The sequence below is a fragment of the Peromyscus californicus genome, unplaced genomic scaffold (assembly GCF_007827085.1).
Source record: "Peromyscus californicus insignis strain IS unplaced genomic scaffold, ASM782708v3 Scaffold_4__1_contigs__length_199733344, whole genome shotgun sequence".
In the NCBI taxonomy this organism is placed as follows: Eukaryota; Metazoa; Chordata; class Mammalia; order Rodentia; family Cricetidae; genus Peromyscus; species Peromyscus californicus.
Genome location: NW_026294562.1, coordinates 99,628,215 through 99,638,345, shown reverse-complemented (window position 1 = coordinate 99,638,345; position 10,131 = coordinate 99,628,215). Strand labels below are relative to the sequence as shown.

At 39.1% G+C, this 10,131-nt stretch overlaps 2 protein-coding genes across 2 annotated transcripts; one reads left to right on the top strand and one right to left on the bottom strand.

Annotated features, from left to right (window-relative positions):
* The first annotated feature begins 1,657 nt into the window (after positions 1–1,657).
* LOC128095415 (olfactory receptor 51A7-like) lies at positions 1,658–2,596 on the top strand. Its single transcript, XM_052714313.1, has one exon. It carries the CDS (start codon positions 1,658–1,660, stop codon positions 2,594–2,596), a length of 939 nt encoding a protein of 312 aa, XP_052570273.1.
* Positions 2,597–8,916: 6,320 nt separating this feature from the next.
* Positions 8,917–9,885, bottom strand: LOC128124943 (olfactory receptor 51S1). Its single transcript, XM_052761810.1, has one exon. It carries the CDS (start codon positions 9,883–9,885, stop codon positions 8,917–8,919), a length of 969 nt encoding a protein of 322 aa, XP_052617770.1.
* Between the last annotated feature and the right edge of the window lie 246 nt (positions 9,886–10,131).

Below are 10,131 nucleotides of genomic sequence, written 5' to 3'. Positions count from 1 at the left end.
TAGTTCTTAACTCAAGTTAACTTGAGGAAAAAGTCTTCAAAAAAGTCATGAGTGATAAAAGATGCTTCCCTTTCCCTTCATTTCTTCTTCACTGTGCTCTATTTCTAGTCTTTACCAGCAAACTCCTTCTGTGTGGATTCAAGCTTCCCTTTCTCTACCATAAATGCAAAATGCTCGGAGTCCCTGTGAAGGGACAAGTACTTATGCTGGTCATTTCTTTTACAGCTCCCAGACTCACTAGTGATAGCTAGAGTCAGAGGTGTCTTTCCTCCACTGCACCTTGTGGGGATGTCCTTACTGTAAAATCCTGGAAGATGGTTTTGGGTACTTGAGTTTTCACTGAGGTTGTGAGTCTGTGGGTCTAGGAGATGCTCTGCAAGAACCTTCAGAGTGTAAACATACACTTTTTATGTTTATGACTCAGATAGATAATTGTAAAGATTTATGTATTTGCTCCATATGGCTTTTATTTTGCTCATTTGAATGAACGAAATAGAATATCACTCTTAATTCTAAAGTACCCTTTGACCCATTCACCATCCTCACTGTATTAGTTTACAATATCATACCTGTGCGTACATATGTGTTTCATGCAAAATATTCTATCCTAAGGGTCATTAAATTTTTCTATAAAAGGTCAGAATTAAAATAATTTATAATTTTTAGGTGAATTTGACTTCAAGATCTCTCGCAATTGTTTTTATTCTTGGTTCCCTTTCCTTCTTTATAAATATAAAAGGCCCCTAATTTGCATAACAGTCAAAGAGCTGAGTTTGTTGCCAACCCTCTTTGATAGATCCCTTAACAGTTACATAGCCTGTGCCATGAATTACAATGTATGATGAGTGCATTGAACAATACTGTCAATAGCAAAGAATTTCTTCAGTTGTCTGGGTCTGCTCACATAGTACTATGGTCTGTGTGAACACATACCCACTTCAGGGAGCTCTTCCATGCTTCAAAATGCTATATTTAATTTACTTAATTTGTATCTTAAAAGATGTAGTTTGAGGTGCTGGGAAGATGGTTCTGTCACTCAAGTGCTTTCTGTGAAAGCATGAGGATATAGGTTCAGTTCTCCAGTACCCATGTATAAAAGCTGGGTATGGAGGTATGTGTCTATAATCCCAGGACTGAGGAGGAGAGAAAGGAAGACTCCTAAGGTTCACTGGACAGCTACTCTAGCTGAAATGGAGAGCTCTGGGTTCAGTGAGAGATTTTATCTGAAAAAGTAAGGTGAAAGACGTAGAGGAAAACACTTGATGTAGACCTCTGGTGTCCATATTCATGAACACATATAAGGGAACCCACACACATACGTACACATGCACATGAATACAGAAAGATGTAGGGTTTTGTTGTTGTTTGATGGAGGAACCAAAACACTTTTGTACTTTCCAGCTTTAGAGTTATGTATAAATATATCTGAAAATAAAAATCTATATTCAAATAATATAAAGGTCTCAAGTAAATAGTATAAAGAAACTGTTTAAGTACATTCCATATTTTTAAAATTATATATATATATATTATCTCATAATTTGAGGTATATTAAATTTAACCCATGTTGTGTAATTGTGACAACTAAGAGATAATATGTGTTTATTGTTGATGGCACTGTAGGTCCTGGAGCAGCTGAAGAAGACAGGTACTTGTGATGCTTCTCAATACCTCAGAGGTTGATGTCTCCTCATTCCTACTGATTGGGATCCCAGGCCTGGAACATGTGCATATCTGGGTCTCCATCCCTATTTGCCTCATGTATCTTACAGCCATCCTGGGAAACTGCATTATCCTCTGCGTCATCAGAACAGAGCCTTCTCTACATGAGCCCATGTACTATTTCCTCTCCATGTTGGCCTTATCTGACCTGGGCTTGTCTTTCTCCTCTATCCCAACAATGCTAAGAATATTCTTGTTCAATGCCATGGGGATTTCTGCTGATGCCTGCATTGCCCAGGAATTCTTCATCCATGGATTCACAGATATGGAATCCTCAGTGCTCCTTATTATGTCTTTTGATCGCTTTGTAGCCATCCGGCACCCCCTAAGATACAGCTCTATCCTCACAAGCTCTAGAGTTGTGCAAATCGGGCTAGTCTTCGCTGTTAAAAGCATTCTTCTGGTGCTCCCCCTTCCTTTTACTTTAAAGAGACTCAGATACTGCAACAAACGCCTGTTATCACATTCCTATTGTCTCCATCAGGATGTCATGAAGCTGGCCTGCTCCGACAACAGGGTTAACTTTTACTATGGGCTATTTGTTGCACTCTGCATGATGTCAGACAGTGTGTTCATTGCTGTGTCCTATGTGTTCATCTTGAAGACTGTGTTGGGTATTGCATCCCATGGGGAGCGGCTCAAAGCTCTCAATACCTGTGTCTCCCACATCTGTGCTGTGCTCATATTCTATGTACCTATCATTACCTTAGCAACCATGCATCGCTTTGCAAAGCATAAGTCTCCATTAGCTATGATTTTGATAGCAGATGCTTTCTTGCTGGTACCACCCTTGATGAATCCCATTGTGTATTGTGTAAAAACTCGGCAGATTAGAGTAAAAGTCTTAGAAAAACTGAGTATTCATTCTAAGTAATGGGAACAATATTCTTAGATGTTCCATTTTCTCTACAATTAGCTACCTTAGAGACAGGACACTGTTTCATCTTCAAAGGAGATCCATTTACTTCACAGCCCTATAGTTTGTTTCAATCAATGAGTACTGTCACTTTTCTGGTTTAAAGGAGGAAGAGGCTTCATATTTCATAGAGCTTCTTGAATCCTTTCAGTTATTTGGATGGTGGAAGACATCTATCCTTAGTTGCAAAAATGAGGAATAAGAATGTCCACAATCTAAAGAAAACATGGGACATATGGTCTTCATTGTGTCTGAGAGAAGCCTAAAAGATTCTGAAACTGCTTAACATCTTGTATTTGTCTCTTATTTTGATCCCTTCTTATGTTGCATTAAACCATTTATAGCATGTCTGAGTTTCTCTGAGTGGTTCTTTAGTGTTCAGAGTGTTGTTGTAGCAATAGTGTCACCTAGAGAGCTGCTGACACTGTAGAATCAGCACTGCTGCAAGCTCGTGAGCCAATACTCAACTTAGGGACATCCCAAGTAATTGACATGTCAATTAATGTTGGAGGATTACATTCTAGGGTGATGTGAAAGAGGAAATTATAAAAACTGTCATTTGCCCATCCTGATTTATGGTGAAATCAATTTTAGAGGGGTAAATTATAAAAGGATCTCAGCATTTGGCAGCATCACAGTGAAAGTTAAGGAACTGAATCTCAGGAGTTGGAGGATCAGTTGTAACTCTAGTCGTACATATGTATGTATGTCACTCAAATGTACTATGAATTCTTATGCAGCAAAGAACTGCAGATTATTTACTTTTAAATCTTTTATTAGTAAAGGAGCTTTTCTATCATATGTGCTTGGTAAATATATATCAATTTCCACTGAAATATTAAAGTAAATGAGGAAATATTGGTAAATAGGTAGCACAAAAAGATATAACATTAGGAAACTGTTATAGTTTAATTTCTTTTGCTGTGATAAAACACCCTGTATTGGTGAAATTATTAAGGCCACTCCACGTAGTTAAAAGGAGATTTATTTAATGGCGTAACTTACAAATTAAGGAATAGGTAGGTCGCGGAGTCTGGGGAAGGTGTATCACAGTCCAGCGGTGTTCTCTGGAGCTCTGCTCGGTCCACCTCCACTATCCAGGGTCCCGCAACCGAGAGAGCGCCCTCCGATCCAGATCTCGGGTCCCCCGGCGCCTCCCTTGGCCCCGCCTTGTAGGCGTGACAGTTGCCGAAGTCTCAATGGGGGTTGGAACTTCCAGATCAAAGCTGGAATGGCTACCCACTACATCTCCCCCTTTTTGTCTAAATAAGAAAGTTCTAACCTAATACAAGACTATATACAAAGGAATGGTTATCAAATATTGTCCAGGAATAATGAGGGATAATGACCTAGATAAGATGGAAGTACAACTAATGCAAACAATATCAAGCAAGAAACACATACTAAAGTCCAGAGAAGTATAGAGCATAGGTAAATGGCATGTTACAAAGATCATTCCAAAAGGTGTCCTATCCTAAAGAACCTGAATCTAATACTTAATATGTTCTATCTACTAAGTTGTAACTATAACTGCTGGCTACCCACTACAACCTGACCAGAGGCAACTTGTGGGAAGAATGTGTTTATTTAGCTTATACTTTCAGGTCATGATCTATCACCAAGGGAGGTAAGGGCAGGAACTCAAGGCAGGGTCTTGAAGCAGAAGCAATGGAAGAATGATGCTTACTAGCTTGATCACAGGCTTGAGCTCAACTATATTTCTTGTGAAGTCCAGACCTACCTTTCTAGGGTTAGTGCTGTCTATAGTGAGCTGGGTCATCTCACATCAATCATCAATCAAGACAATCTCTCCTAGATATGACCACAGGCCAATCTGATCAAGGCAATTCTTTAGTTGAGGTTTCTTCTTCCCTGGTGAATCTAGGTTCTGTAAACTTGGCATTAAAAACTAACCAAGACAGCTGGGCAGTGGTGGCACATGCCTTTAATCCCAGCACTCGGGAGGCAGAGCCAGGCAGATCTCTGTGAGTTCGAGGCCAGCCTGGGCTACCAAGTGAGTTCCAGGAAAGGCGCAAAGCTATACAGAGAAACCCTGTCTCGAAAAACCAAACAACAACAACAACAAAAACCCAAAAACTAACCAAGACAAAAAAAATAAAATCTAGAAGTTTCTGTGATGAGAAAAGCTTGAATCAAATTATCAAAGTGTATTCAGTAGTTAATGAAACCCAGAGACAATGTTCCTCTGGTTCTGTTGTGATAAGCTGGAGTAGTCATTACCTTGACTCTGTTAAAGCTTTCTACTCTCTGCACATCAGTGTAAGAAGCAGATGCTGCAGGGATATAGGGAGTTTTGTGAGATACAGGGATTATTCCACTGAATCTATTCTACTCTAAAGAAAACCAAAATGATGAAATTTGTATGTATATGGATGGGAATGGAAAAAGTTCTACTGAGTGATGCAACCCAGGTCCAAAAGGACAAATGGCATCTGTTCTCTTTTATATATGAATGCTAGCTTTGACTGACTAGTTTTGTTTGTTTAACTTGGAGTACCTGTGGAATTGGGAAAACTAGGAAGGGGATATTGATGGTTCACTCTATGGGAAAGAGACAGTAGAACATAAGAAGGATTAAAGTAGAGTGGGAGAATATTGTAGGTGAAATGTTTAAACAGGGTTTGGGAGACTAAGGAGATGACAAGTGTAGGAATGTTAAGTGAAGATAAGGGCCTATGAACAAGCCGTATGGAAACATACTATCTTGTAACCTAATTTAAAAAATATGAAAGATACATTGAATGGAGGTACATTGCATGGGTAGATATGATGCTCTTTGAAGCAATGGTTATTACAGAAAATCTTCAGTGCCCTATAGGGAACACTCCTGTAGAAGTCATTGGTCAGGGAGATCCTATAGGCCTCCCAAACAGCAAGGCTCTTGTCAGTCCTTTTGTTGCCCATCAAAGCCAGGTTGTAAGACCCTATTATTGAAAACATAACATACCTGGGCTTCAAGATACAGAGAAAGCAAGTAGGTAGAGAGCTGTAAACTTCCTCCCTGTGGGCTTTTAATGATTTAAAAGATGTTATGGAGGCTTCTGGGGAAGAAAAGACATGAACAATTTTATTCAGTTGTGAGCCCTATAAACTACAAAACTGGGAAAGATGTTTGTTTGTTTAATAGTGGCACAGTTAGTATGAGAGTAACCAAACACACTCTGATTGCATTTAAGGCTCACATCACAAAAGGGAGACATGTCTGGTATCATAAAGCTGGCCAGCAATCCATAGGTCCAAGGGGGGAAACACACTGCTGTTGTTTAAATAAATTGACAGCATCAAACTGTGTTCCAAATCTGTGTATATCCATAGAAGAAAGCTACTCTTAGACTTAATGAAAGAATGACAATGAATTCAGAGATCCAAGGGTGACCAATATGCTAAGAATAAGTGGTACCTGAGGGCTTAGCTCAAAATAAGACAGTTATACCTCCTTTTCTACACTAAGGTTTAAGGGACATTGAGAAAGAGGGAGAGGGGAACAATGCAAGATCTTGAAGATAAGGAGAATGGCTGTGAATTGTCATCATCTAGGCATGGCCTAGTAACTGCACTCACAAGTCTACAGCAACTGTAGTTAATTACAATGGACCTACACAAGACAGGTCCTGCTAGCAATCAGTCAGAAATGGGGAAGGCGCTTATATGGCCCTATCCCCTTACTGCTGAACTGTTTTTTATTGATAGGTTTTAGTAAAGGGGTAGTCATTGTCTTCAGTTGTATACTAACTTCAGAGCCAGTCTTCAATGGTTAGCACTAAATCCATCATCACACAGATGGACCTGGTTAAATTCATAAAACAAAGCAGACATTAATGTGAGAAAAAAGTTTGTAGGGGAGAGGGAGGATAGATAGGTGGAAGGGAGGTAAGACAAAGTTAGGTGTGTATGTGAAAACAATCAGTATGCACTACATGCTTGTATTAAGTTGCTAAGGAAAAATTTAATTAATAAAAAAATACACATGCCATTATATGTGGAATGCAAAGATCAAAAAACCCATTGTAAAAAATAAATAAAAGACAAAAATTGTAAAGGAATAAAAAAGTGAAATTGGTTATGTAAAATTATTTGACAGTTGTTTGAACAAAATTAAACATAAGCATCATAATGGGAAAGACATGAAATTAAGATCACTTACAAATTTCAACTTAAAATATAAAAATAGAAATTAGGTAAATGTTTCTTTTTAGTAAACTCTTCATAGTATAGGATACAAATATGAATAGGAAACATTAATAGATGCATGAAAGAAATTCTTTTTTATTATTTGGGAAATCCAAATTAAAGTAAAGAGACATAGTTATAAAATTAATAAGAACTTAAAAACATTACATTCTTCTCTAGGACATAAGAATGCATGTATATAATCTTTTGTGAAAAGGCTATATACTGAAAATTGAAATTTACAGTCTTATAGAAACATTAGTAATGATCTAGAGAGCACCCTTGTAGAAATACTAATGTAAATATTCATAAGGAGTTACACAGGGATTTCTATTTGGAGTAGCGGTAAACTGAAGACATCTTTAATGCTCATCAATAGGAAACAATTGACTAAACTATAATCCATTCATGCTATCAAATGCTATATAGTCATTTGAATGAATGAAGACTGTACTAATTGCCTTGGAAAGCTGATGAAAGGCAAGGAATATGATCATAATATATTATATGCAAAATATCTTCTTTAATAAAAAAAAGCACCAAGGCTCAGTTTAGAGCTTCCAAAAATATTTCACGCATCTCTGAAGCCATCATTCTTGTGGATTTCAAAGTCACTTGTCTTCTTATGTTTGTTACCTAGTGTTCTCTAAAGAACTAAAAGCGTGAGTCTGTACCCCCCAAATACCTGTAGGATATTATTTGACTATTATGTTAAAAACAAGGCAAGTGACTCATATAAGCATATTGATAGTCATGATAACATAAAAAGTTGAGAAAACATTCTGTGCTTGTAGAATTGGACAGAAATTAAATTGTGTTAGTTTATTTTTGTTGAGTATTATCCACAAAGCTTCATTTGCACACCATTATAGTGCTTGTTGTAGTCATTAGAGGTAGTCACAAGATGGATAGATGTCCTCTTGATCTAGACTGATTTGAATTAGTGGCTCTGCCCCAAGTGTGCAAGTAGCAGGCACTTGCCTTGGGGCGTAGATTTTGCTCAGTTCTGTACCATGTCTCATTCTAGAGACCAGGCAGAGGGAGCAGGAACTACTAGAGAAGCACTTTCCATAGCATAGTAAGTTGAATCCTATCAAGACTCCTTCTCCCATCACATTCATTAACACCCCATTTAACAAATTGATATATGCAAAGAACAGAGCAAGCCAGGTGCCCAAGATCAAGGCCACAGAGAAAGTAGCTGGCGTGGATGAGAGTATATAGTCTTACTTGGAAGTAAAGAGCCTAGAATAAAGACATCTCATGTACTATCTGTAAGTTGTGTATACTTGTGCATATGCATGCACAAACATGCATACACACTATTGTATGTAGTTTTGCTATGTAGCTTATGCAGGCTTTGAGTTCACAATCCTGCTACCTCAGTCTTCTAAGTACTTGGATTAGAGATGTTTACCATCACTCAGGACATTATATTTATTAACATTAATTAAGAGCCCGACTATGGTTAACTTTGAATGATGTAAGTTTATCTTTACTTACTCATTTTTCTGAATTGCAAAAGATTTTAACCACAAATGTAAATATATTGAACCCTTGATTAAAATTTTGAAAACTGAATAATGAAAAACACCTAATTGTCTCTTTTTCACGCTGATGAATTTTATGGCCCTTTTCTTGGTGTGAAGAGCGTGAATAAGCGATGTTTGTTCCTCTGAGGACCACTAAGAATTACTACTATGAGTGGCCACTCAGGTGAAAAGTCCTCCATCCAGCTGGGCAGGAGGCTCATCTTCTCTTTCTTCTTCCATGAATCTTTAAATTCTCCACTCTTCTCAGTTACATAGTATATAGTGATGGAATTAACAAACAGGCCCCATACTAGGATATATAGTATCCAGCTCTTTCTAATGCCCTTGATAGGTAGTGTTGTAGTGGATGGAACACTTCTGTTCTCTGGAGCTTTTATGTTTTCTTCAGCATAGGCATTTGCAGAAAACAAGTAGCTAATTTGTATACAAGCATGGATGGACCTAAGTGACGGGTCATGCATGGTGAACTGAGTTTTCATCACGGAGACCTTTGTTTGGGGAGCTCTTTACCACACTCGTGGAGTGCATCCTCCCTCACTGAGCACAGCCCACTTTCCTGGGCAGTACCCTTTTGAGAATTTTTTCTCTAATCTCCTTCATCTTGACGCTGTAGAGAACTGGGTTTATCAGTGGAGGCAGCAGGAAGTGGACATAGGAGAGAAGAGTATGGGCAGGCTGAGGGAGTGGCAGCTTGAATCGGTCAATGAGTGCTAAAAGAATCATGGGTATGTAGAAGAGGAGCACAGCAGAGAGGTGGGCAGCACATGTTTGACCAGCCTTCCAACGATCCTCAGGAGACCCCACACTTTGCAATACTCTGCCAATCAGGCCATAGGAGAAGAAAATAAGCAGAGGGTCTAGTGCCATAGCAGACAGTACCACAACCAGGCTGTAGACTGCACCCCATGCTCCTGGGCAGGCTAGGCGAGCCATATCTGGGTGCAAGCAATAAGAATGTGTCAGGACCTGTGGACGGCAATATGGCATGTGAGCCAATAGGAACGGAAGGGGCAGATGGAGACTCAGACATCGGAAAGCAATGGCCATGCCAATCTTGCTAATGACACCATTGGTGAGGAGTGCTGGGTAGTGGAGAGGGCGGCAGATAGCCAAAGCCCGATCAAATGCCATGGCAAGCAAGACAGAGGACTCCATAACAGAAAAGACATGGACAAAGAACATCTGTAGGAGGCAGGCTGAGGCAGAGACAGCATGAGTATCAGCAAAGGCCAGACCTAGCAGGGTAGGCATTAGTACTGTGGTCAAGCCAACATCAGACACACTGAGCAAGAAGAGGAAGAAGTACATTGGGCGATGTAGTGTGGGCTCCAGTGCAATGATCCAGAGAATTGTACCATTGCCCAGGGCAGAGAGAAGGTAGACAGTGATAAGAGGAATTGTCCACAAGGATGGTGCAGCTTCCAGGCCAGGCAGGCCCACTAAGAGGAAAGTGGAGGTCATTGATGTGCTATTTGAGGTTTCCTGGGTAGTTAATATTGACATAGTTCAGGATCGCTCTGCAATCTGAAAAGTAATTAAATATATATATATTATAATACATAATATATATTATAAATATTTTGGATGATACCCTCTACCGCAATCTGCCTCTCCCTTCCAGGCACAGACTCATTCAAACAGTACATGCTCTCCCACCTCTTGTCCTGCAGCTTGTTTTGTATAGCTATTACTTGGGCTTATGTATATTCCTTTAACCCCGTTTCTGTAGTTTCTTCTAATTTAATGTTC

Coding starts and splice junctions, on each gene's coding strand:
- LOC128124943 (XM_052761810.1), bottom strand. CDS start 9,885: ATGTCAATATTAACTACCCAGGAAACCTCAAATAGCACATCAATGACC.
- LOC128095415 (XM_052714313.1), top strand. CDS start 1,658: ATGCTTCTCAATACCTCAGAGGTTGATGTCTCCTCATTCCTACTGATT.